Below are 27074 nucleotides of genomic sequence, written 5' to 3'. Positions count from 1 at the left end.
CCTCATTAAAACACAATTAAAGTAGCATAGGCTACAATACTTTACAGTACAGTGTTGATTGTACAGTAGAACCTTCTGTATCCAATAGTCAATGGTAGAACCTAAATTATCCGGCATAAAAAAGGTGAGGGATCTTGAATATTGCGCAATCATGACAATGGCATTGACCTTGGTACAGGTTAAAAACTGTAAGTTTAAAATCACAGCTTGTTCTAACCCTCCTAAAACCTAGCCAAACACTACATTGCGTAGTCATAAACCATGTAAAAAAACAAAACAAAACAGTAGAAAGTTTTGTAAGCTACTGACTGCTTCGATAGGCCGGTAGGCTACTTACAGTACAGTACCGGTACTGATTTATCACAACAGAGGAATGTCAATAATAATCATTAACTATAGCATTGGTGTTGCTAGTTGAAACAAATCGTATTGAAAACAATAAATTATTAGATAAATCGTTATAAAAGTGCATATTCATAGCCAACTTAAAGACAATAAAAACACTTGTAAATTAAGGAATGTTAAAATAACAATGCTGCTATTCTTTCTCTTTGCTTATGTTTTTATATTCTTTCTTAGATTTCTCTTTATCCAAAAATTGTACAATTCACCATATTTACTTATCACCCAATCACAGCTTAGGCCTACTACAGATTACGTCGTCATCAGTCCTCAGTGAATGAAATCAGTTCTCAGTTGCAACATAGCGTGCGCAGCGACAGCAGACGGAGAGGGAGAGATGTGTAAAACGGAGCAGACGAATGTTAGCGCAAGCGTTGACGTAACCTTTCCATTTAATTTGATAAAGAAACAGATTTTCCAAAAACAATACTGGGGTGGGGGATTTGTTATATCAAGGGAAAGACGTAGACAATTCGTTATGCAGAGGTTAAATTCGCAATGTAGAGGTTCTGACATTGATAAATTTGTTATATTGAGGTGTCTTATTTTAGCCGAAATCACGAAAAATTCGTTAAATCAAGGTCGTTGTTATGGTTTGTTCGTTATGTAGAGGTAAAATATACATTGTGCCTTATGGAGAGTTCTAGGGGATTAAAAAAAATTCGTTATATCAAGGAATTCGTTATATTGAGGTTCGTTATATCAAGGTTAGACTGTACTGGGAAGCTTTTTCTATCAAAATCAAATACTAATCAAGCTAATTCTAATAAAAGCTCAAAGACGAGGAAGCCTTTTATTCCTACTTGTTACAAATGTAGAAAGGCAGGCCATATGGTAAGGGATTGTCCTGAAAATAACCAAGCTAATATTAGTAATAGCTCAAAGATAGGGTCAATTTCCAAAATTGGTAAGTCAGATGGTGAAAACAAAAATAAAAATGTGAGTTGGATAACTGCTCTGACTGTAAAGGTAGAACCTGAAAGCTGGTACTTAGACTCGTGTTGTTCTGACAATCTTTCTAAAAGTAAAGAAAGTTTTCAAACGTTTAACTCGAATGAGGGAGTTGAAGAGGTCACTGTCGCTAATAATACCAAAATTTACTCTGCGGGTTCTGGGAAAGTTTCTGTGAACCTTAAAAACTTTGGTGAGAGAGTGATATCGAATGTGACGTATGTACCAGATTTATCTACAAATTTGCTATCTGTGAGCAAAATAGCTAGTAAAGGGCAAGTTTTAGTTTTTGATGACAAAGGAAATTCAATTATAAACAAGCATCTGTTTCTTGCTTCCCCAAGACACAGGTCCGTAAATTTGCATTGTGACAACATGCCAGCAATGAAGATTTTGCAGAAGAGAACCGTGAATGCCAAGACCAAACATATAATTCGTAAACAGTTATTTGTCACAGACATAATCAAGAGAAAACTAGTTGTGCTGAATTACGTTCCAACTTCCAGGATGGTAGCGGACATTTTGACAAAATCACTTGGCAAAATCAAGCATGATGGTTTCATGACCAACCTTGGTCTTACCCCAATGAAGGATCAAGATTAAGGAGGGGTGTTGGAATTTATTTATAATCTTGTTCCTCATTGCCTTCTTGGTACTAAGTTAGAAGCAGCTGTCATGTGTTAATTATATGCCATGTGATTGCTATGTTTATTAATTTGTTGTAAATAAACATCACTTGCACTATGGACTTTAGAAACCATACTGTGTAGTCATTTTACTCCTATTATTATAAAGGAAAATCAATTATAAACAAGTAAAACTACATAATAATTTGAAAGAACATACTTTAATTGACTTACTTTCCAAATTTGACATGATTACAATTAGCAACCTTTGAGTTCTGACTCCCAGAAGGCAGCGATGTCGGGGAGGATTGAGTTGAATGCGTCGCCGCCGCTAGCTGCCACATGTACTCTGCCAAGTATGTATACAGCGCACTGCGCCGGTTATGTTAAGTTGGGTTATCATAAATATGTTTGTAGGACTTTCCTCGTTTCGTTATGAATAGAAACAACACCGGATGAGTCATACTTTCGCCGGCCAAATACCCCAGATACAGGGGAGATTCCATGGTTACGCGTGTTACATTCTGTTATATATTATTACTAGCAGAGTACCCGTCCTTCGTATGGGGTTGGCATATAAGTGTAAAATGCGCATTGCAGTTATACTCTAGATTAGCGTTTGCAATGGGGGAGGACACAGTTGATAAAATTCGGTTCTTTAAATTTACTGTTTACAATAGTATTACACATCTACCATAGCCATAATGTTCTACCACTTCAACTTAACAATAAAGAAAAATAAATTATTAAAAATTTGCAAAATATCACAAATTATTCATGCAATTAAAAATATAAACATTACTGAAAACAATCCTCTTTGACAGTTCTCATTGTGAATCACAATTTTTGTCGCTGCTTAGTTCAAATTAGCTTTTTTCATAAATGCAAAAAAATAATTAGTGCTGCACCCTGTTGGTAAATCTTATAACTTTTTAATACTTTTGCATATCATAGAACCAACTTGTTTAGTTGAAACAGCTGACTCAATTCTTATATTACCTTTAAATATGAATACTCTTAAGGTTAACATGGGGAACTACAGAGCCACTGGGGCGGAGCCCGAAAGGATTTTTGAGATAAGAATATGACTATATGTTAATCGGGAATATGAGCTATCATCATGCCAAATTTCATCCCGATCCGTCCAGTAGTTAATGTGTGATTGAACTTAAAACAAACAAACAAATAAACACACAAACTTTCACATTTATAATATTAGTACGATCAAAGATTACATATGCTACGCAAAATAGATAATGCACCTTAAGGCAATTTTGTGCCAAGTCGGTTTTAGACGGGGCCACCTTCACGTAGTTGGGTGGTCCCTCAACAGAGGCGCTATGTCAAGACTCGATCTGCATTACCATTCAAGTTCGGGTGAGTTCGGTAATGTTCGCGTGCGCTCGCCGACCCGTCGTCATCATTGTTTGAAAGCGCACAGCTGTTATTAATGTACCATAACAAAAATGGCAGTTATTTAATTTAAAATTAAAGTAACCACGTAACAAAGAGCTAAAGGATACTAAAGGTTTACTAATATAAACATGAATTAATAAAAATCTTCAAAAATTGCAGTCACAGTGATATAATAAGCTTACAATGTTAATAGTCAAAGGTTATACTAGTTTTTTTGCATTGAATTTTAACTTACATTTAGAGAACCCTTAACAATTTAGAAATTTTTAATCCTACAAGTTTTAATAATTAGTGACTATTTGTGAGTTCGTCGACTTTTCTGTTTTCGGAATTTGTATCCACAAAGTTTGCTTCCGGATTTCTAGACTCGCGCAATATCTTGCTACTAACTCACGATGAGGAATGTATGGTTAGTCAACTACTATCTAACCATTCACTGGCTACTTGATCTTTTTAAACATAGCAATATACACATATTTTGTAGGAAGGACATTTATCTACACAGATCGGCTTTTGTTTTCAAAATACGTATTATCTCGTCACATTATTGGTGTTTCGTAATTGCAGTTTGCAACTGAGCTTTGAAGAAAATGTAGAGCATAAGATATAAAATATAGATTTTTGATTTGGATTGTTTTATGTAACAAATCTTTCAACTGACGAGTATATAAAATAAATTTAAGAACACATAGTTTTAGAAACAGCGGAACCTTAGTTGTACATAAATTAAAGAGGTTATCTTTACCTTGTATAAACGATATTTAGGTTGGAAATTGGAGGTCAGTCACACTCTCGCAATCACACGAAAGTGAACTAACCCGAGTGACCCGACATCCCAATTTACTGGTATGGCCTGTTTTAAACATTATATTTAACAATAGGTCGAATACTTTGTACCGGGAGCCTGTAACTACATTTTACAACAGGCATTTCGTTCGCCTTCCCAGTAGGTATACCCAGTAGCTATGGTAAGTTCCTGAATCAACATTAAGGCATTGTATTGGCGTAGCCAGGTTTGGAGCCTGGAGCAGAAATTGCCTAACCACCCCTCTCCAAAATTGAACCCCATAAATATATAGCCTAGGATACTTTATTTCCCTCTTAGTGGTCTTCGTTGATAAACACTTAAACCACAACGTTCAACGTACGTCTATTTTCAATTGACAATAAATTACAAATAGTTTTTTTTTTTTTTTTTTTTTTTTAAGGGAGAGGAGGTAAAAATGCTTTTACGCACACAGGTAGCCAGCCTGTAGTGTGAGACTCCTGAGCTTGTCAGACTACTCACTAAAAAACCCCCTCTACTCTGTTGGACACAGACCTGGGATTGTTTGTCACATTACTTCAGGTCAGGTCAACGTGTGACCTAAGCCCTCAGGGCTCGCGCCGTTTCTGGCATTCAATTTCTTTATGACCTAGACTGCATCTCGGTCAAGCTCTAGCTTCTTTGTGCGGAGAATATCCTGGACGAAATGTGACATACAGGTCCAATTGTCCTCACCCTCCGTCATCATCGGAATGACCGTGTCCACCAACAACTGCCCTACATGTTGTTCAGCCTCCAGGCGGGAACCTTCCCAACGCTGGCAGCGGAAGAAGGTGTGCTCCGCGTCATCGGGAGTGCCTGGGCAGTAGATGCAATCGGGTGACACGGCTTTGCCCATCCTGAACAGGTACGACCGAAAAAACCCGTCACCTAAAAACCCGTCACCTAAAAACCCGTCACCTAAAAACCCGTCACCTAAAAACCCGTTACCTGTCAGAAACTGGGTAAGGTAATAGTCCACCTCACCATACCGTCGGTCATGGTTGGACTTGCTGAATCAGTCTCCTGGTCCAGCGTCCCCGCGACTCCTGTTCCCAGCTCTCCTGCCAGAGCTGGTAGGTGCGGTTGCGCTCCTCCATTTTTGCATGGTCCTCTCCACGCCGCTGATAAATTGCCTTCCTCTCCGCCGCCAAAAGTTTGACGGGGATTACTCCAGCAACCACCAAGATGGCAGGTTCAGACACTGTTCGGTAGGCGGATGCTACCCTGAGTGCTGCCTGACGCTGCACTCTGGCAAGCCGCATCCTATACACCTCCTTATTTAGCGCGTCTGCCCACACCTCCGCACCATACAGGAGCACAGACTGAACTGTAGACATCAACAGCCTTCTGCGACTGGAACAAGGACCTCCGACATTGGCCATTAACCGGCTAAGAGAAGAGATCACCTTAGCGGCCTTGTCCGCCGTTCGGAATATCTGGTCCCGCCAGCTAAGCTTAGAGTCCACCATGACACCAAGATACTTGGCGGCACGAACGGACTGGACTTCGACGTCCCCCACCCTCAACGGCACAATGGTGTCAATCCGCTTTTTGGTCAGAATCACGATCTCAGTTTTGTTCAGCGAGAGACAGTGATCTGCCATCCATGCGTTTATAGTTCGCATGACTCGGTTTAATTTTAGCTGGGCCAGCTCAACACTACGAGCAGCTATTAAAGCTGCAATGTCATCTGCGTACCCAACTAAAACGGTTTCTTCAGGCATTTCAGACCTAAGGAGGCTGTCGTAGGCAACGTTCCAGAGGTCCGGGCCGAGTATGGAACCTTGGGCAGCACCAGAAGTGACACTCATCGTCCGCGGACCTTCTGTAGTATCATACATGAGGAGGCAGAACCGGAGGTAATCCTCAATAATGCGCATGAGGTATGCCGGGACGTGGAAGTTGTTCTCCAGAGCGTCCAGCATATCGCACCATCTTGCAGATTTAAATGCGTTTCGCACATCGAGTGTGACGAGCAGCACAACCCTACGAGAGTAGTGATTAAAATCCTCAGCTCTCATCACGGCTTGCTTCACCTCCTCAATAGCGTCGACCGTTGATCGCCCCTTCCTGAAGCCGTATTGGCGAGGGGCTCAGGTCCCCCGCAGCAACCACGGCTGAATTCAGTCGGGAACGGATCAACTTCTCTAGGACTTTCCCAGCCGTATCCAACATGCAACGGGGTCTGTAAGAGGACGGCAATTCTGGGTCTCCTTTCCTCTTCCCTACGAGCACGAGCCTAGCTTTTTTCCAGCACAACGGAAATACCCCCTCTGCCAGGCAGGCGTTGTGCCTGAATGAGCCGCATGTGGTTGATTTAGTGCTATAAGATTGAGATATATTTTATTCATAAAGCCCAGACGCTAGTTCTACCAATCTTATGGCTATACAGGGTGAGTTTTAATTGCCCCCCCCCCCCTTCATGTAGGTGCCATTCCGTACTATTGCATAATAGTATGATGAAGGTAGTTAATAATATATTTCGGAACTCTATCATAACTGTTTTTAGGCAGATAATGAGACATTGACAGTAGAAATACTGGTGAATTTGTCGCTATGTGATGAAGGGGCTGCCGCGAGACAGTGGTGATCGTCTGTAGAGGCAGTATTGAGTGCAGACTGCTGAGTGACAACTTGGTGTACGTGCATCCATAATTTGTTAGTGCATAACTAGTCATGTTGGAACAACTTCCTTTTTACTTCTCATATTATTTATAAAGCAGTTAGGTTCAAAATGCAGTTCACACACTAAACGTAAATGTAAAGCAGTGTCGGGAAGGCCTTTCCGTTTTTTGATTGCCGTGTTTTCCATTTATCACATACACTCGTCCCTGGTATTGTTCATGAAAATATCCACATCATAATACAATTGTAATTCACTACACATAATACTACACTTCTTCACTCTTGCTAATCCATCTCCTAATAAACCTCCTGTTACTTACATAAGCAAACAACCACAAATATAGGTTAACCATAACAATAAACAACAACAAAAAATACGTAAATAACAGCTGGTCATGTCGGCAATGAAGTCTTAGGTTGTGAAGACATTCGCTAGGCTTCGCATGGAAATTTGATATCACAAAAATGGCTTGGCTGCAATATCTATTTTGCGTAGCATATGTAATCTTTGGTACGATATATGTTAGTCTGGATCAACAACGGATCAAATTTTTGTGATTACAATCATCAAGAGGCAGAATTATAAGACCTACAAGACGTTTTCCTGACTAAACTCTGAAAAGAAACTCAAAGGGAAAGATGTTTAACCTCTATGGTTATTTAATTAATATTTAACCATGTGTTTTTATTTACTTTCTTTAATAATATTGTCTTGTATTAGTGTCTTGATTAAAAACAGTTTAGTTTCTTTTGATCTTTTAATTTTTATCTAAATAAGAAATAGAACAGCAAGTGATGATGAATTAACGTTGAAGTCAAGTGAAGGAGAACTGTTATATATTATTATACAAGCTGTTGTACCCCAGCGAACACAGAATAAAAATAGAAGGGCCATGCGCTATATACAACCATTACTAGGATTGTCGCCAGTCCGCCATCTTTGGGGCGGCATCAGGTTGAAAGTAGCGCTTAGAAACGGAGAATTTTGTAGTGCGCGCTTTTCATTAACACCGCTGTTTGACATACTTAGAGTCAAGATAAAAATTTTTGAAACTCAGCACAATTAAACTATATTAATTGTGGATGCTAATGGTGTAATTAAAAGTATTAATTTTAACCTCAATGCAATCTTAATACCTAATTGAAGTTGACTGTTTGCAGTAATTTTTAAATCGTGACATGAAAAAGTTACTCAGTGAGGAAGTTTTTTATTTTTTGGTCAGGAATGTTTCGTCTGTGGAAAAGTTTGAGAGCATGAGTTAAACCTGTCGTCGTCACTGATACGCGATTCACGATTAATAGTGATATCACGGACGATTTCGGTAGTGAATTAAATTCAGAAATGACAAAATGCTAGATAAATTTTAACAGAAGAGAAATGAGCTTGTGTTCAATGCAAAACAAAACAACAAACTAAACTTTATTTACATTTTGAAACAATTCATCATCTATTCTACATATAATTCAGTTTTAAAAATCTTTGTACAACTAAATCTAGAGTTCTACTGGACCGATTTTATTAATTAATGGGTCGTTGGAAAGCTTAAGTCGTGTAGATTTGCAAATAATTATGAAAGTTTGTTTTCGTTATGATTTATGGTGATAAATTAAAGAAAACGTGTTTTCCATAAGAAATACATTGGAAACGGTGTTTTTCACACTTCTTATTTTGGCGCGACTTTAAGCTGCCATTTTTGAATATTTCCAAGAAGTGCATGGTATCAATTTGTAGGAAATTTTATTCTCTTTCAGAATATCACCTTCCACTTTGGTCGATTTCCTCGGCATTTAAAAGTTATTTGCAAAAAAGCTAAGCAACCTCTGAATTTATAGAAATGAGAAAATATTGAGTTTGGGATATTTTTGTTAAACTTTGTACAACTAAATCTAGACTTCTACTGGACCGATTTGGTTAATTAATGGGTCATTAGAAAGCCTAACCCATGTAGATTTGCAAATAATTATAAAATTGTGATTTTATTAAATATTTGTGGTGAAAAATTCAAAATAACAAAAATACATTAAAAACTGGGTTTTTCAAGTTTCTGTATTCTATTTGTAGCCAGCTTTTGGCTGCCTTTATTAAGTATTTTCAAGAATTGCATAGTAGTTATATGTAGTAAATTTTATTCTCTTTCAGAATATCACATTCACTTTGGTCGATTTCCCCTCCATTTAAAAGATATTGGCAATAATCTAAGTGATCTCCAAATTTATAGTAGTGAGAAAATACTGAATTAGATATATTTTTGTTAGACTTTGTACAACTAAATCTAGACTTCTACCGGACCAATTTTGTTACTTAATGGGTCGTTGGAAAGCCTAATTTGTGTAGATTTGCAAATAATTATGAAAGTTTGATTTTATTAGGTTTTTAAGGTTAAAAAATAAAAAATAAAAAAGATACATTTAAAACTCCTTTTTTCCAGGTTTATATTTTCAATTTTATATTTGCAGCCAACTTTTGGCTGCCTTTATTGAGTATATTCAGGAAATTCATAATGGTAATTTGTAGGAAATTTTATTCTCTTTCAGAATATCACCTTCCACTTTGGTCGATTTCCTCGCCGTTTCAAAGTTATTTGCAAAAACGTTAAGCAGCCTCCAGGTTTTTAGTAGTGAGAAAATACTGAATTAAAGATGTTTTTGTTAAACTTTGTACTATTAAATCTACAGTTCTACTGAACCAATTTTATTAATTAATAGGTCATTGGATAGCCTAATTTGTGAAGATTTGCAAATAATTATGAAAGTACTGTTGAGGTTGCAAGCAAGATCGTTTGGCTATAAATCGATGACAAAAAACTCCATTTTTTGAACAATTGTGTTGGTCGTGATGCTGCTTGCTTTAATGAAATGGAAGCTGGTATTTCAATGAAGGTTCTTAGGTCAAAACAAATAGAATAACGTAATTAGAATTAAGTAAATGTATCTAAAACCATTGAGTATAAACATACTCAATGCTAAAACTTAATTCCATATCCAAGATATAATCAAATTTATATTTTCTGATTGAGCGATACAGTATCTTGAACTTAACTGATTAAAACTATCAATATCTCAAATGAAAGCCTTAGAAGTATTTTAAGACCAAGACATATAAAATAACTTAAATAAAAATAGAGTTACGTATCATTGATTGCAGATAGGTACTAAAACGAATTTACGATTGCATTTATCGTTGATTCGTGATTCAGCAGTGTGCTTTAGGTAGTCCGATCTTAATATTCAATAGCTCGAATGAAAGCTGGTATTTCACTTAAGGTTTTTAGACCAAAATGTATAATGTAATTAGAACTGCTGGAACACATCTTTAATTGAAGAGAAAAAAAATTCTTTCGTCGAGTAATACATTAGATAAATTAATGATTATGCTTGATGACAAATATGTGCTTGAATAGCTTTATTTTAAGACCAAAATTATGAAAATCGGGCAGGTAGAAGAGCCCTCCTTTAAACCATCGCCCGCCTGCGAAACATTGAACTCGAAAAAACCCAAATTTAACTCCCATAAGAAATGTACACGGAGGCAGTTTGTGCATAACTCGTAATATACGTCAAAATGAATGCCGATGCTTGATGGCAAATCTGCGGTACGTCCATACCTTTAGTTTAAGGCCAAAATTATGAAAATCGGTCGGGTAGAAGAGCTAACCCGACTCGGAAAAGAAAAACCAATTATTTTTATAGATGGCAATAATTGGTTTACCAGTATGCATAATCTAATCATACGAAACATGTGTTAATAATTCAACAGCTTATTGTTATATTGTTATCTAATTAATTTCTCTTTGATTAAATGTTGTTGTTAACAATTTACATTTATGTTTAAAGTGAGTTCCTTATGTTAAATGTGTGGTTCTAACGTTATATGTTTAAACTGTAGGCCCTACCGTTAATATTAGTGAGTAAAGTGGTGTATGGATTTCATAACCATTATTTTACTAGAGACCGTTGTATTTAACTCTGTTGCTAGTATGACTATAAATTTAAATACTAAGACAAAACAGTCTTTTAGAAAAAATAAAAACCAGTCCTTCAAAGCAAAGGTTAATTTAAATAGATATTGAGGGTTTTAATACCAATAGTCAGTTAGACATAACACAACAATTATCCCCCCTAAAACCTTCAATATCGATTTGAAAAATCTTTAACCTAGACCGTTTTTACACTTGGTTTTCTTCTTCTTCTGTGTATTTCTCTGTGAAAGTTGTTCCCTTCCTCTCCAACTACCTTTCTCATTTCTCTCAGATTGGATCTGCTGCACTATCATCAAACTTCTGAGCTGTCCGAAAATGTCTTCAGTTTCTTTAGCCTTCTCTTCATCTCTTACATTTTGTCGGTTGTGGTAAGAAATCATCATGCTCCAGCGCCTGATCTTCTCCTCCTGTTCCTTCTCATCTTGCCTGTCCTTAACCTTCTTGAAGCAATCCCAGGACGCAACATTGATTGCAGGAAGCAGTTCTTCGCACGCGGCGGTTGTCGTGTTCCCGGAAGTCTCCAAACGACGCGGGAACTCTTCCTCATTACATATCGTCTCCTCGTCAGCATCCCCTTCGTCCACATCACAGGTCATCTCCTCGTCAGCATCACCTTCGTCCACACCACAGGTCGTCTCCTCGTCAGCATCACCTTCGTCCACACCACAGGTCGTCTCCTCATCAGCATCACCTTCGTCCACACCACAAGTCGTCTCCTCATCGGTATCCCCTTCGTTCACACCACAGGTCATCTCCTTGTCAGCATCCCCTTCGTCCACACCACAAGTCGTCTCCTCATCGGTATCCCCTTCGTTCACACCACACGTCGTCTCCTCGTCAGCATCACCTTCGTCCACACTACAAGTCGTCTCCTCATCGGTATCCCCTTCGTTCACACCACATGCCATCTCCTCGTCAGCATTCTTCTCGTCCATGAGCAGTTTCTCAGTCCTAAACCTGTACAACGCACTCGACTCCATGTTGAAGGGCATAGAGCCAGAGATTAGCCCAATTTCCAACACAGTTTGCTCCACGGAATCCATTCGGTTAACCACCAAGTGGTCCAAGACCATTCTCTTCCTCGTCTTCTTTACGTAATCCTCCCCGCTGCTAAGCTTCGTTTCAATGTAATTGACTCTGATGTCCAAATCGCTTGATTCATTAGTGTTAGTATCCACTCCATCTTCTAGCTTTGGATCTTTAATAGATTCAATGACAGTATCTAACCTTAATGGTCCGGTCCTACTTTTGTATCTAATTTTGTATGTGTTTGAGTAATTTCCCTGATTGAGGACGAAATTTTATTTTCAATATCTGCCAAATAAGAATCCATTTTTTCTGACTGAGTCTGTACTTGTGCTAAAATCTTCTCTAAAAAGAAACTCACCGAAGTATCTTTTACAAACAGATTTTATTAAAAGAAGTATAATATGGCTATGTTCAGATTCCATTTCAAAACAGTGCTCTCCTGTTTTGAGGCATTTGCAAGACGTACAGTATAAAGTAAAACATAAAACAAGCAGGGTGTGTGCGACTATGCCAACGAATACGGTACGGTGTGCGCGCACCACTACAGTGACTCATCCGCAGCGGACGCCATCTTGGTGGCGGCAGCGGTGTAAAAGTGGCGACAGCTTTCGTCTCGAGTGGCCCTTCTATTTTTATTCTGTGTTTGCTGTTGTACCCGTGCTTTGCAACGGTAAGAGGACACAAAATACAAACATTTTGATCTTTACATTTGTTGTATAAAATAGTTACACATATAGGCTACCACTTTTAGAAAAAAAAATCGGCTGCACTTTAGTATCTGTCCTACACTCATTCCAATGAAAAATATCGATATAGGCTATAGATTATTCGATATATTCATTTAAGTTAATAGTACTGTACCCTGTCGGTAAACTTTATAACTTGTTAATGCTATTTAATATCACAGAACCAACTTGTGTATTTGAAATAGCTGACGAAATTCTTTTATTCCTTTTAAATATGATTACTCATAAGGTTAATATGGGAAATTCCAGAGCCACTGGGGGGGGAGCCCGAAAGGACTTTTGAGATAAGAATGCGTCTATATGTTAATCGGGAATGTGAGCTATCATCACACCAAATTTCAGCCCAATCCGGCCAGTATTTTTCGCGTTTACTTGTCACAAACATACATCCATACATCCAATCTTTCTCATTTATAATATTAGTAGGATTATTATTACTAGCAGAGTACCCGGTCTTCGTACGGGGTTGGCGTATAAGTATAAAATTAATACTTATTGCAGTTACACTCGTGCTTTGCGTTTGCAATATGGGAGAGGACACGGTTTAAGGGTGCACTCTACCTCAGCTCGGGATTCAGTTGCTATGTTGCACCATTGGACAGTGCCGCGAGAAGCGCTTGCAGAGGTTTCCAAGATTACTGTTTTAGAATTAACCAATAATGATAGCTACGCACTCTAAACGGCTTATAGTAGTGCAAATACCAATCTATAGTTCTGCGTTTTTAAAATTTTCAAATAGGCCTAACGTTTTTTCAATAAGTTAGGGCTAGTTGAAAAGACCTTTTTTCTTGTCCTACAAATCAATTTTATAAGGTGTGTATTAAAAATAAATGAAATAATGAAACACAGAAATATAGAAAATGTCATCCTCTTTAATATGAGATCTTAACTTTGATTCTACCTTTAATGTAGCAGGTGAAAACAGTAATCTTGCAAACCCTTGCATTTGGTTGCGCGTCAGGGGTAGAGCGCACTCTTGTTCTTTTAGTTTACGATATGCTATATAGTATAGCACATCTACCATAGCCATAATGTTCTAAACCACTACACCTAAACAATGAAAAAAGTGAAATTCTCATTTTTTTAGCTTTTTGTTGCTAGTTGGTTCAAATTAGATGTTGTGGTAAATGCATAATCTATATATATAATTCCGTAAGTCAAATTTTTGTAAAGAAATTGTGAGTGACTGGATGGCCGTAGAAGGATGGGAGGGGTCTTATTTTAAAGGTCTTGACGTGAATTTTGAGGGAAAACTATTCATTTTTCTTATTTTTTTACCATAAATTCGCAACAGAATAAAACTTTTCCCATTAAAACAACATGGGGTTTAATTTGTTTACATCTTTTGAAATTAAAACAGCCGTGCCACAGATTTGAAAACAGTGATCAATACACGCATTTGGTTTACTTTTAGCCAGTCAACTATGAAATGTATACTATAATAAAACTGAAATATTGAAGATTAGTCGGAAAAACGTCTGCATTCTTTGTTTATATTTAAATCATATACATACTCAATTTAAGTCATATACTCAAGTTTAATTTTTTCATGCTTTTACGTTATTGTCGTGTTAAAGGAATAAACGACATAGAATAAATATTCTGTATAAATAATCAAAGAGTCGAAATTAAATCTAACTTCTGTTTTGTTTTTATTTTTAAATCATATGTTCAAGTTTATTTTAAATGATGTTGTTTTCTTTATATTTCTACACATTTTAAGGTTAAGGTTGTGTAAATATATACAACTAAAATAACCTATAATGTTATTGGTTCTAAAATGGTGTATTTGCATTCCTTCGTAAGTAAATTTTTTTAGTGCAGTGAATATACAACGTAGAGTAATCATATTCGATCATACTTTTATAAAATCACCAGGGATTCAAGATATTTTGGTATGTAGGCTGCTGGATATATATTCTTTTCATTATAAGTACTGTAATTAATATGAACGCCAGGGGAATACCACAAAGGCGGGGAACTGTTCATAGGAATGACAGTGCGCGTAGGAGAGCAAGAGTAGATAATGACGAACTTAATCAAGATATGTTACAACCCCTTTTTAGGAGACCCATGGTAGACGAGGGAAATGTAAAGATCAATGATGCAGGATTACTGGACCAAGAGTGCATTCAATGTAGTGCTCTTCATTTTAGAGAAGAACTAACGAATAATCATTTTATGACATGTTGCCATAACGGACTTATTAACCTTCCTCAGTCAAAAACTAATGTAGAACTTAAAAGTTTGTTTGAAGAGAGCCCACAACTGTATAAATTCATTCGACAATGCAACAGTGCGATGGCTTTTGCTTATTTTTCAGCCAGTAAGAAAGATATTCCAGGAAAAGGACCATACTGTTTCAAAATTCAAGGACAGATTTCTCGTTCAATCTCAGATTTGCTGCCTCAACATGATGAAGACCCCGTGTATGGCCAATTGTACATTATTGACACATCAACAGCAACAGAAATTCATCAAAGGCGTCGAGAAAATAGTGACTTAAAACCTGAAATATTGTCAAAACTAGCTGAAATTCTATTAGAAAATCCATTTGCACAAATTTACAAAAGAGCTTCGGAAGAAATGGTTGTACAAGGTGACAGTGAATTAGAACTTAGGTTTGTAGACAGGATAAATATGGATCGTCGTAGGTATGATAAGCCTACTGCAGATGAAATTGCAGGCGTCTTCAATTCATCTGAAGGCGAATCTCCAATGAATTTTTAAAATTCCAAACAGGGAAGCTTTTATTTATCCTCATTAACCACAAGACCAAAGCTACCTTAGTAAACCAGTATTTATTCACAAACAATGATATGTTTGCTGCCTTTTCATTTTAAACCACTGGAGTGATTCAAATTATTTATTGAAAATGACATCAACAAAAGCAAACAAAGAAGAACAACAAACTGGTTTTTACACAAAAGATATGGTGTAGGGATGCCTATTCTGACACATAGATAATGTTATTCTGAGTTTGTTTAAATACCGGTATTGCAAAAAGTTGTTTTACATTTGAGCTTTTTAGGGACTTATGTCCCTACAAGCCACTAGTAAACTAATAGTGCTGCAACCAGTTTTTAAACCGTATAACTTTTTAATGCTATTTAATATCATAGAACCAACTTGTGTAGTTGAAACAGCTGACAAAATTCTTTTATTCCTTTTGGGTTAACATGGGAAACTCCAGAGCCACTGGGGCAGAGCCTGAAAGGAGTTTTGAGATAACAATATGCCTATATGTTAAACGGGAATGTGAGCTATCATCACCCCAAATTTCAGCCCAATCCGACCAGTATTTTTTGCGTTTACTTGTCACAAACATACATACATCCATACATCCAAACTTTCTCACTTATAATATTAGTAGGATAGTAGGATATGTTAGTCTGGACTCATTATTTAATTTTATTTCTTTTTACAGCTGATGTAATATTTACAATTCTAAGATTGAGGAATGAATAAAAACAAGACTTTATTTTTAGTTTCTTACAATTATGTGTTATAATTATTTAATTCAATAAGTAACATAACACATTCACACAGCATAAATTTAATAGTACAAGATAAAAGTACAGTATATATTTTATTTTTTAAACCACATTCAAAACTGTTAGGTCTTGCATATTACAGTATGCTGAGTATGCTTATACTTGTGTGTATTTGATATTTTTCAAGATATTAATCTTAAAACTAAAAGTAGAGTTATGGGTGTTACCTAAAATAGACCTAGCTATTGATATCTGGTTGAGAAATCTATGATATCTGTGAATTGGATAAAACTATTATTCTATAAAAAAATTTGTGGAGTAACAATACTTATAGCTACTTAAGTTATACATTGACTATGACTATTGTAATTTTCTAGGCTTAGTAATCGTAATTACAGTTTTCTTGTGTTACGGGTGTTACACTGAATGTTAAGGGTGTTACATCGTTGAATCAAAACTTTGTTAGGGCCTATTTGTATAAAAACTCGTTGATAATTAATTTTACATAAAACAATCAATAAACAACTCAACTAGGTGAAGCCACATACCAAGTTATAATTTATGTTCATAATTAAGGAGATAATATTTGTCTTATCCTTCGTAAGAATAACATGGGGTCTGAGTAAGCAGGTTTGCTGCTTCGGGAACTATTGGCAAAACAAAATTGTGCAAATATCAATAGACCACATCGATACAAAGCAATATCCCAAGTTTTGTCAGAATAAGTTGATAAATAAGCAAGATATAAAATTGGCTTCAATCTAACTTTTTTTTGTCAAAAAGTCTCATTAACAAGGAATGAACCACAGGCGATGCACACGCTACGGTCAACGACCAGGGCCGCATTTAGCCAAACGGCGCCCCTAGGCCCACAAAACAGTTGCGCCCTCCCGGCCGTAATATTGGTCGGGAAACGTAAATAATGTCACAATCATTGTCATTGAGTAGCATATAGAAGGATAATCCGTTGATACTTTCAATAAATCAACTCCTTTAAAATGTATGCCCCTATAATACTATACCTCTAATGAGATTAAATGAACAATGATAAATACCCTACCTTCCCTCAGAAGATCCCAATCTTGTAAAATGTAGGAGTGGAACATTTACAAAACCGTACCATATTGTATTGTAAAAAATATAGGCCTATATGTACCGGTATCCACCAGTTTTAAGTAAATAATAATTGTTATGGTCAAAATTTTATTTGGATGGTGTGAAATAACTTGAAAAGTATGAGTTTTTAGTCTTTTTTATTTAACATAAACAACACAAAATACGTTTATGATGAACAACATTCAAAATCAGAAATAATTCCATCACGATACATAATACCGGTGTGCAAATATATTGATGAACAAATTACACCTATTTCATTATCTCTAAGTGAAATACCGGCATAATTCAACATTTTTTACTAACTAAACATAAACAGAACAACACAACAGGTTAAGTAAACAGGAGAGAATAACATAGCTGACTTTTGGCAGTCGCTGCAGGGATGTCGTTGGGACAACAGCAAAACGAAATATCACACAAGTAAAAGCAGGTTATTACCAACACGGCAGTACCAAACAAGGCAACCCTTATTTCTTCTTCATCTATTTGCTTACTAAATGCGGCAAATTCAAACTACACTCGGTCTCGGACGGGCCCGCGCGTCAGTGGGCTGGTAGCAGGGCTACCGGTCTGACACGTGGGTGCGTTCGTGGGATTCATTTAAGAAGTTGAATATTTTGCGCCCCCTAAAATTTGGCGCCCTAGGCCTGGGCCTAGTGGGCCTAATGGGAAATGCGGTACTGTCAACGACCTGACCTTGGCCTACTTGGAGGGGATTTGGCGTGCGAAAATATGACTCATCTGGTGTCGTTCGATTCATAACAAAACGAGGAAAGTCCTACAAACATATTTATGATAACCCAACCTAACATAACCAACGCATTGCTGTATAAGGGTGGCCTCCGGATAATAGGCCTACCAAAGTATCGTGTGATAAACAATTAGTATAAAATAAAATAAAAATAATATCCAAATAAAAAAGTACAATTTGTCTAAACTTACATTGATATAGTATCTTGGTGAGCAGGTCTCTTGCCCAGTCAAAATAGGGTTTCTATCTTCCTCAACAAACAAAATATCTTCAACCGTTCCACCTTCATCACTGTTTCCAATCAATTTTGACTTTGTTGGCCTACTGTCAGTCTCATCACGATTCACACTAACTGGCCTACTACCCCTATCCGAGTCTGCAGGGCTCATTGGAGTTTCATCAGGACTCAGTGGGCTTTCTTGAGCTGTAGATTCAAAACGGAGGAAGTTTTCGGATTCCGAATGTTTAGCTTTTGAAGAGATGTGTTTAGATGAAGCATTTCCTGGTGTTCTATCTTCAAAGAATAGTATCTCTCCATCCTCTTCTTCACTACTTTTTTCACGGTCCTCCATTTTAATTTAGACTAGAACACACAAAATCGTTATTTGCTAGGCCTAACTAATGCTTTATCTGTACACTAATCATATATCATATGATGGCTTATTTGATTTTTTTAAAGTACTGGTAGCTTGTAAATAGTCAAAGCTTGTATATTAATAATGAATCAGTTTGAATGAAAACCATATGTTAATCTAACAAAAAACCACTAAGTGGTAACACTTTCCCCGCCAAGTCAGCAATCCAAAAAAGTTAATAAATCATTACTTTTTCCGCCAAGAAAAACAATGTAATGTATGTAAGTTTGGCAACTTGGCGGCAGACTTTTGCTTGGTTTTTTTCATTTAAGTTACGTTTGTGAATAATTTCACAAATCAACTTCTCTAATTAATTAGTCCAACTAAGTATTATAATTTCGAGGTAATCAGTAAATATAAAACCATCACTATTATGATTTTATGAAATGTAATGTGGCACAAATAAGGTCAAATTTTGTAAAATAAGCTCTCACCTAGCAATTTACTAATGGGAGGGATACTTGCTCAATGAAACTAGTTTTATGGTATTTTTTAAAGTGATCGAGCAAAAGTCTGCCGCCAAGTTGCCAAACTTACATACATTACATTGTTTTTCTTGGCGGAAAAAGTAATGATTTAATAACTTTTTTGGATTGCTGACTTGGCGGGGAAAGTGTTACCACTTAGTGGTTTTTTGTTAGATTTTATTATTTTTGTAGAAAATTAACAGTTAAAATAAAATTCCTCTTTTCTCTGATATATAGACCACGGCACAACTACATCTCATTTAATTTCAATAATATTGTTTGTGTAGAACTAAATTCTACATTTTTGGTCTTATCTGCTTTAAACCGATTAAAAACTTTTTGACACACGTACCAAAATAACTATTTAACAAACCCACTGGGCTTAAACTCAGTTTCAAATTTCATCAATGGTCATCTTGAACAACATAAAATGCGTTGGTCGGAGTTACATAAGTGTTCTGATAATTAAACCCGTATATCTAAAGACTAGTGTAAATTGAGCCCTTATTAGAGATGTAAAAATGTAATCAAACTGATTAGGTTTGTTAGAAATAGCATAAGGCAAAACAAATATTGAAAAACTCATTTATCCCAAATTTACATATCACTTTTTAATTGCTTGTTTAACATATGTAGAGTGATTTTCCAAATTGTTTTATTTGTTTTAGTGTATCAAAACATAAAACAAACCTTAGTACTAGTACTAAGTTTCAAGTTCCTAGGTTTCATATGTTTTGATAAGTAGTATTAAACTCTAAATAATGGTGTAAATACCTGCATTCATGTGATCAATTTGTTGCTAAATTGCAACCGGTTTCGACTCACAAAGGAGTCATCGTCGGGCCAGTACAGATGTCTTCTCGCTTCATTTGAAGGTCGTCAATTCATGATAAATAAATACATTTAACACGCACACGTACACGAACATAAAAACAAACATTTAGGGCTAAAAACGAAAGATGATACAATACGGTAACGGGACACGACGTGATCGGGCTAAAAACTTTTTGACACACGTACCAAAATAACTATTTAACAAACCCACTGGGCTTAAACTCAGTTTCAAATTTCATCAATGGTCATCTTGAACAACATAAAATGCGTTGGTCGAAGACACGATCACGTCGTGTCCCGTTACCGTATTGTATCATCTTTCGTTTTTAGCCCTAAATGTTTGTTTTTATGTTCGTGTACGTGTGCGTGTTAAATGTATTTATTTATCATGAATTGACGACCTTCAAATGAAGCGAGAAGACATCTGTACTGGCCCGACGATGACTCCTTTGTGAGTCGAAACCGGTTGCAATTTAGCAACAAATTGATCACATGAATGCAGGTATTTACACCATTATTTAGTATTTAACTGTGATCAGGAGGCTAAAATTCAATATAATGAAGTATTAAACTGTTAAAAATGACGAGCTGCTGTACCACTTTACCATCGGTACACTGCATTTTTCAATGGAAAGTATCGGGGAATATCACTGCTCTAAGTAATTTTATATAGTAAGTAGTTCAAATCATTCGGTATACCTGAAAAAAATACTTTATAAAAGTTTTAAAAACAATTTTCTGCTGTTCCTATGAATTTCTCTAACATTTAAATTAATTGAGATTTAGTCGCAGCTGGTCCTTCTTTTGTTTTGATTTTAATCCCATGTTATTTAAATGGGCCAAAATCAAACTTTGAGGGCTTGCCAAGGGTTTATGGGTCAACGCACCGACTTCTGACCCTCAAAAGGCACATCTACACGTTAAGGGCTTTCAAACAACATAAAAAACATTAAAATTGAGCCAGTGGTTTGGGCTGTAGGTCCGTCAACATTCAAGGAGAAGGAGGAGAAGAACACGGAAAATTTGTGAATTTTCAAACTAGTTTTTCTTGGCTCACACACAACCGTTTTTTAAATTCTTTTTTTTATTTTGTTGAGAATGAGTGCCCCTATCCAGTAGATGAATGTTCTTCAGAGCTATAGACGAGTAAAAAAGCCACTTTGTCACGTCATGTATATATACACTGCAGCAGCTGTGTACCGCTGGGGGACTTGGCGGGGCGGAACGCTGCCGCGTTCCTTAATACTGATCACGTGGGATTTCAATAAAACAAAACCCCGTGTTTTAATGTAAAAAAAAGGTTGACAATTATAATGTCCTCCATACATATTTCCTTATTAATAATAGGTAGGCCTACTTGAAATGGTGCGTCGGAAATGCCATAGGCTTGCTAAGGAAAAGCTTATTTGATTTATTATAGTAACGTGTATTAGTGATTAAAAATGGTTTGAATGAAAACTAAATATGAATCTTGTGAGGTTTTAATGGAACAGATCCACATGTTTTAATGTGAACAAAGCTGATGTGTTTACATGTCATACATAGATAGAGCTTTTTAAATAGTAATGCTTTAGTTGATACTGCGTTTTTATTAGCAATTTTTCTATAGGCCTACTGTAGGGAATAGGCCTAAGCTATTACCGTAGGTCTCTTGGTAATACTTCAACCCGAGACTCATTTACTTTATCATTTTGAGGTTCCCAGAGTTGAGGCCTCAAATTCATTTGTATAGGCTATAAAAATTATTGAGTCCGTTAGCTCAATTAATCGAGTAAAAATTATCTGATTTTGATGAAATTTGGTAAAAACATGTAAACCTAAGATTACTCGAATGAGTTTGCGAACCCTAGATTACTCGAATGAGTTTGCGAACAAGCATGATTTAACTATGGGAAGGGGGATTTATGGGGGGAATTTATGGGATAAAAAAATGTGTCCTCCTCTATAATGTGCAAAAGGAAGCAAAACAAACACAAAACAAAAACAGACCAATTTCAGTCATGAGCAAATTGATATTAATACATCAAAAAGGGCCTCATTAATGGCACAAGGCTTCATGATCGGAACGGTTAAAAACAATTTAAAGTAGCCTAGAATCTAAAGTCCTAACATGGAACAAGTGAGTAAGGACATATTTTGATTTCGAGGATAACAAATTTGCCCGTCTGAAACAAAGTTACCTTTTAAAATGGAAAGGTGCTAATTTCTGTCATCTTTGGCATTTGCAGCACAAGCACTTTAAATAAAGAGCAGCAATGTTCTTAGCCAGACCAATTTCAGTCATGAGCAACTAGGTATATATTGTATATGTATATGTTGTTTTAAGTAAGGCTACATCTTTTAATAGTAGGATAAGCATATTCATTACGGAAAATTCTGACCAGGGTAATATTCCTGAAGGTAACTTTAAGACTAAAATCGTAGTATTTATGGAAGTGCTTTTGTGAAAAAAATATTGTTTTTCAGTGTTTATTTTTAAAAGTGTTTTCTTCAAGCAGCATTTTATGACCCTCAAAATATGCTACATAGGTATATGCTACATTCACTGCCTATTGGTTTGATATGATAAAATGTTTTGTTAAATGTGTTTTTAAAAGTCTTAAAAAAATAACTACCCTGTAACATACTTGAACTTGAACACTTATTAATTTACTAAATATAATACGCATACAGCTAGAAAATGGCTGGATTGCTTCCCTTCTAATGCTTTATTATTACTGTATTTAATTTTCAACGAGTCAATATATAACACGATGAATTTGTTTTCTAAATTCATATGTTTTTGCGGGGCATTGAGCCGCACAGGTTCACTAGTATTAATTAAGAGTGTAACAGCCTTTGTTTTGATTTGGGCAAAATAAATTAAATAATACTGAAAGTTGAGGTAGGCTGCAGGTTCGACTAGACACGGAAGTGTTAATTGGGGTAGTGAGTGTTTCAAGATAGATGAACCGCCATAGTACTCTTTAGCTATAAAATAATAAGCAATCTTTCATCACGTTTTACTGCGTTCAAACAGAAATACTGTTTAACCAGGTTGGACTACGAGACACGATCTTCATTTTATAAGTCGTTGGCCAACGAAGGATTTGCGAGTACTGGTCATCTCAAAATAAAGTAAAATATAACGCCTCAGTTGACATATTCGGAGTCGGTTTGTAACCGCGCCATATACTTCCCTTTCAAGGGGTTTGATCACAATTTTGATGAAAAAGAATATCTTTGATTGTCGCACTCGATATAAACTTTATTGTCAATATTGTCATATTATCAATTTTCTGCAATAAATCGAATTGTTATATATTATAGTTTTCAATAACCTGGGTATTTTATTTTAGCAATACTATTCATTCAAAAGAGTTTGGTATATTATGGTAATCAATAGGTCACTACAAAAGATTCACATTGAAGTGCAACACTAAAGTTAGTGTGGTAGTGAGAAAAGTAAATTCAGTGTACCGGTACATTTAAGATTTGTTTTTCAGCTTGGAAGAATTTCAAACAGTATCAGGGACGTCCCCTAAGTATCTCTGGGAATAATTGTATTCCACAGGGCCCACTCATTAATTATTAACATCAAACTTCCACTGCCAAAGCTCTGTTGATTAATTATTGTTCACACAGTTCTTCCAACCTAGGGGCAACCAAGATTTGTAAAGAATTTATCATTGAGAGTATTGTAAGGAGAGTAATCTATATATCTAATTCCGTAAGCCCAAAATTTTACAATGAAATTGTGAGCGAACGGGAGGCTGTAGAAAGCTGGAAGAGGTCTCATTTTAACCCTTTGAGTGCCAACGTCCGGGGAACCGGACGTTTTTAAAACGAGCCAAAAGTGCCGACGTCCGGCCGACCGGACGTTTTTAGAACGAGCCAAAAGTGCCAACGTCCGGCTGACCGGACGTTTCGTAATGATCGAACAGCTGTCATAACAACCGAATGGATACTTGGATTCTTTTAACCCATATATTAACATTGAGTCGAAAGTTACTAGATGCGATACATCGATTTTCGTTGGTCGAAATATCGAAAATTCGATTTTTACGAAATTTTAACCTAAAAATCGCCAGATCGCGCTCGGCATTTTTAGCGCGACCTTCGGGAAAAATCATAGGCATTTTTTGAGCGCTACTTTTATTTCTCGCCTGGCACTCTAAGGGTTAAAGGTCTGGGCATGAAATTTTGGGGAAAAATATTCATTTTTCTTAATTATGCACCAAAAAGTTGTTACGGAATAAAATAATTCACATTTAAATAGCATGGAAATCTAGGTCATTTCTGCTTTGTTTACTTTAAAACATGTGGTTTAACTTTATTTAAAGCATATGGTGATATGTAATATCATTAATAGTCAAAAGGTACAAAAAAAAACAAACTATTATACAGCTGAAATAGACTTTTTCCCAATTTTAAGGGTCTGGATTAGTTAATAGAGTATGATTGGTTGTGTTAGGTGTGTCTGAAAATAGTGTAAAGCTAGAAGTAATTGATGGAATAGGCAAATGGGACCTATTTTCATGCCCAAATAAAACTAATATCTACAGATCCTAATATGCCGTTTACAAGGATTCAATTCCTATTGCGATTAGCTTTCACTATTCCTATAATTAAAGCGAAAGGTCAAACCTTCACAAAAGTTGGCATTTATTTGAAGAAAAACCCCCATGGTAACTTTATGTTGCTTTCAGCCGAGCAAAGCGGCTAGATGGTGTTAAAATAGTACTAGAACCAAATAAAGACCAAGGAATCAACCAAGATGAATACTATGAATACTACTATACACAACAAATGTTGTTTTCAGAGAGATTTTTTTTATATAATTAGCATTTTAGAATTTGAAGGATGACATTATCTTTATGTGTTTTATCGAAGTGAATCTGTCTACATTCAAAGAATATATTTAATTAATAGTCATGAATATTATTATTGAAAATGTTCCTTGGTGGTATTATAATTAAGCAGTTCATATTGTAAACTCACTGCATTAACAGTCCTTTGGAATTTTTATTTTAAACAGAGCAGACATCAAAATGCATTATGCAGGTATGTAATAACTATACATATTATAATATACAAAAATATTTAATGATATTTCAAGGTAGGGTAACCCATGAGACTAATAATTTGTAAAAAATAATTACGAGAATATATACCTATAGGGGCTGTTGCCCCTACAAGCCACTAGTATATATTTAAATATATAAGTCAGAGTATTTTTATTTTTCTTTACAAATAAACATATTTAAATATTTATATTTGAATGTGTTTTTTGTAAAGATTTTATTTTTCTTTACAACACTCATTTTAATCTAGATTTAACAGCATTCTTTTAAAGTTTTAAAGTTAAAAAGCCTATTGCTTTTTTCTGTAAACAAGAATCTTATCCAAATTTTTCTAGGTAGTGCTAAGTTTTTAAGTTATTCCATATGACATAGTTAAATGTGATTGGATACTTATGGGAATGAAAAACTAGTTTTAATGTTGATGAGTCAGCGGTGATGATTCAATGCAATAAAGAATCGCCATTTGTTATCTTTTCATGTCGGCGAGTCACGTAAATTACTAAGTTACGATGTATCCATGATCACGAGAGATAATAGGCCTAACGGTGTTGCCGTAATCTAGGGAGATGACCACGACAACTGTAATTTTCGAGGCCGTTATGCTGGCAGCCAGATAGGCCTACAGCAAACCCCCCAGCCTAAGCCTATTAAGATAACCTAAAAGTAGACCTCAAAAGGTATTTCAAAAGGAGTTAAGGACAACAGGTGGTAAGTATTTAACACGTAGAGTGCGGCCGTTCCCGATCGGGTACGGCGCTTGGCCCCCGTACGGTGCGTCCGTACCCCATCGGGAACGCTCGGTAATGCCTTTTGTATGTCTTCGTTTTTGCTCTAGCGTCGGCCGAAAGCGGACCTATACGACGTTAGCGTGTAGTATGTGACTTGCATTTTGTTGTGGTGTAGGTTGGTAGTAAATTTCCCCGTAAAATTCCCGTCTGGCAATCTCAAAAGTCTTCTTTTTGTCCCGTCTTTTTCCCTCCATTTGGCAATACAATTCCAATGGGACCGGCTACGTTCCAAGCAGTGCTGCTATCTGTGGGTGTTTAGCGAACTACATCGACTCTCGTTGTAAAGCAGGACATCCCCTCACGTTATTTGCTATTCGTCAGACCAAAATTGAAAAGGCCAATCACACGCGGCAATCGGGTTTACTCGACGCTGAGGGCTGCGCCGCACTGGGGATACGCCCGCTATTTGACGTGCCGCAGCGAACGTGTTAAGAGAAAGGTTTGAAGTTAACCTACAGAACTTGGTTTTGGGCCATTAGTGATCTATCTTCCCTACTAACACACTGGCAGACTAACCAGATAACACTAATAGGCTACTCCACTCCAGGCTAAAGTAAAAAAGCACAAGCTAGCCCTACATGAAAATATAGACCTTATGCATCACGTCGGATTCTTGTCACTCTCATGCATAGCCTAGGACGATCTAAATTTTCATGTCAATGATTAAACGGCGCACTAAGTAGCCTAGTGCAACAAAACAATAAAGTGAATAAAGCCCTCAAATTAAGTTAAGTTTGCTTTGCCTAGGTCTATGCAGACTTTAAGATTATGACTTAACCCTTCACCACTAACTTATAACTTATACCATAACCACGAATAACTTACTTGAAATTGAAATTGTTCCTGCCCTGCTTATGCTTATAACCTTCTTAGCAAAATAAAAACAGGTGTAACTTAATAGAGTAAAGAGCGAGAGGGAGAGGACTGTGACTTTACTCGGACCAGTGACTTAGGCTAAAATAACACGTAGAAAAACACGAGACCTTGCCGTCAGACCGTCACCGCCCACCTTCGTCTGTCTAGAAACGGGACAGCGGAATTGAAATCCGAACTGAACATCTGATCGCGGGTTTCTGTCATCACCGAGCCTGTTTTAAATTACGCGGGAACAAAGTACAGTAGCCGTTTAATGTTAAATATAAATCTAAATATGTTAATTGAAAATTATTTCTAGAATAATTATAAAAAATTACAAAAAACTATATAAGTCCAAATAAAGATTAATTACATAAAAATCCTAACTATTATTAATTGTTGTTTACACTGTTTAAATAACAAAAGTATAGAAAGAAAAAGTTTAATTCCATGTCGTTCTAAATTATAGCTAACAGGTAGGCCTA

General features: G+C 36.2%; 1 protein-coding gene across 2 annotated transcripts in view; it reads right to left on the bottom strand.

The window, feature by feature from the left end:
- LOC128982843 (zinc finger CCHC domain-containing protein 8 homolog) overlaps positions 1-26701 on the bottom strand; it is a 108724-nt gene extending 82023 nt beyond the window's left edge. For both annotated transcript variants that reach the window (XM_054401882.1, XM_054401883.1), the window contains exons 1-2: positions 26560-26701; positions 18139-18530 (exon numbers count right to left, since the gene is read on the bottom strand). In XM_054401882.1, coding sequence (XP_054257857.1) covers positions 18139-18519 — 381 coding nt within the window. In that variant the 5' untranslated portion in view covers positions 18520-18530; positions 26560-26701. The remainder of the gene's footprint in view (positions 1-18138; positions 18531-26559) is intronic.
- Positions 26702-27074: the final 373 nt, after the last annotated feature.

This window comes from Macrosteles quadrilineatus, unplaced genomic scaffold, assembly GCF_028750875.1.
Source record: "Macrosteles quadrilineatus isolate MER2022 unplaced genomic scaffold, UCM_ALF_1.0 Scaffold_1__1_contigs__length_201487025, whole genome shotgun sequence".
NCBI classification, from domain to species: domain Eukaryota; kingdom Metazoa; phylum Arthropoda; class Insecta; order Hemiptera; family Cicadellidae; genus Macrosteles; species Macrosteles quadrilineatus.
Note: the sequence above shows the minus strand (reverse complement) of the source record. Positions and strands in the feature narration are given on the sequence as shown.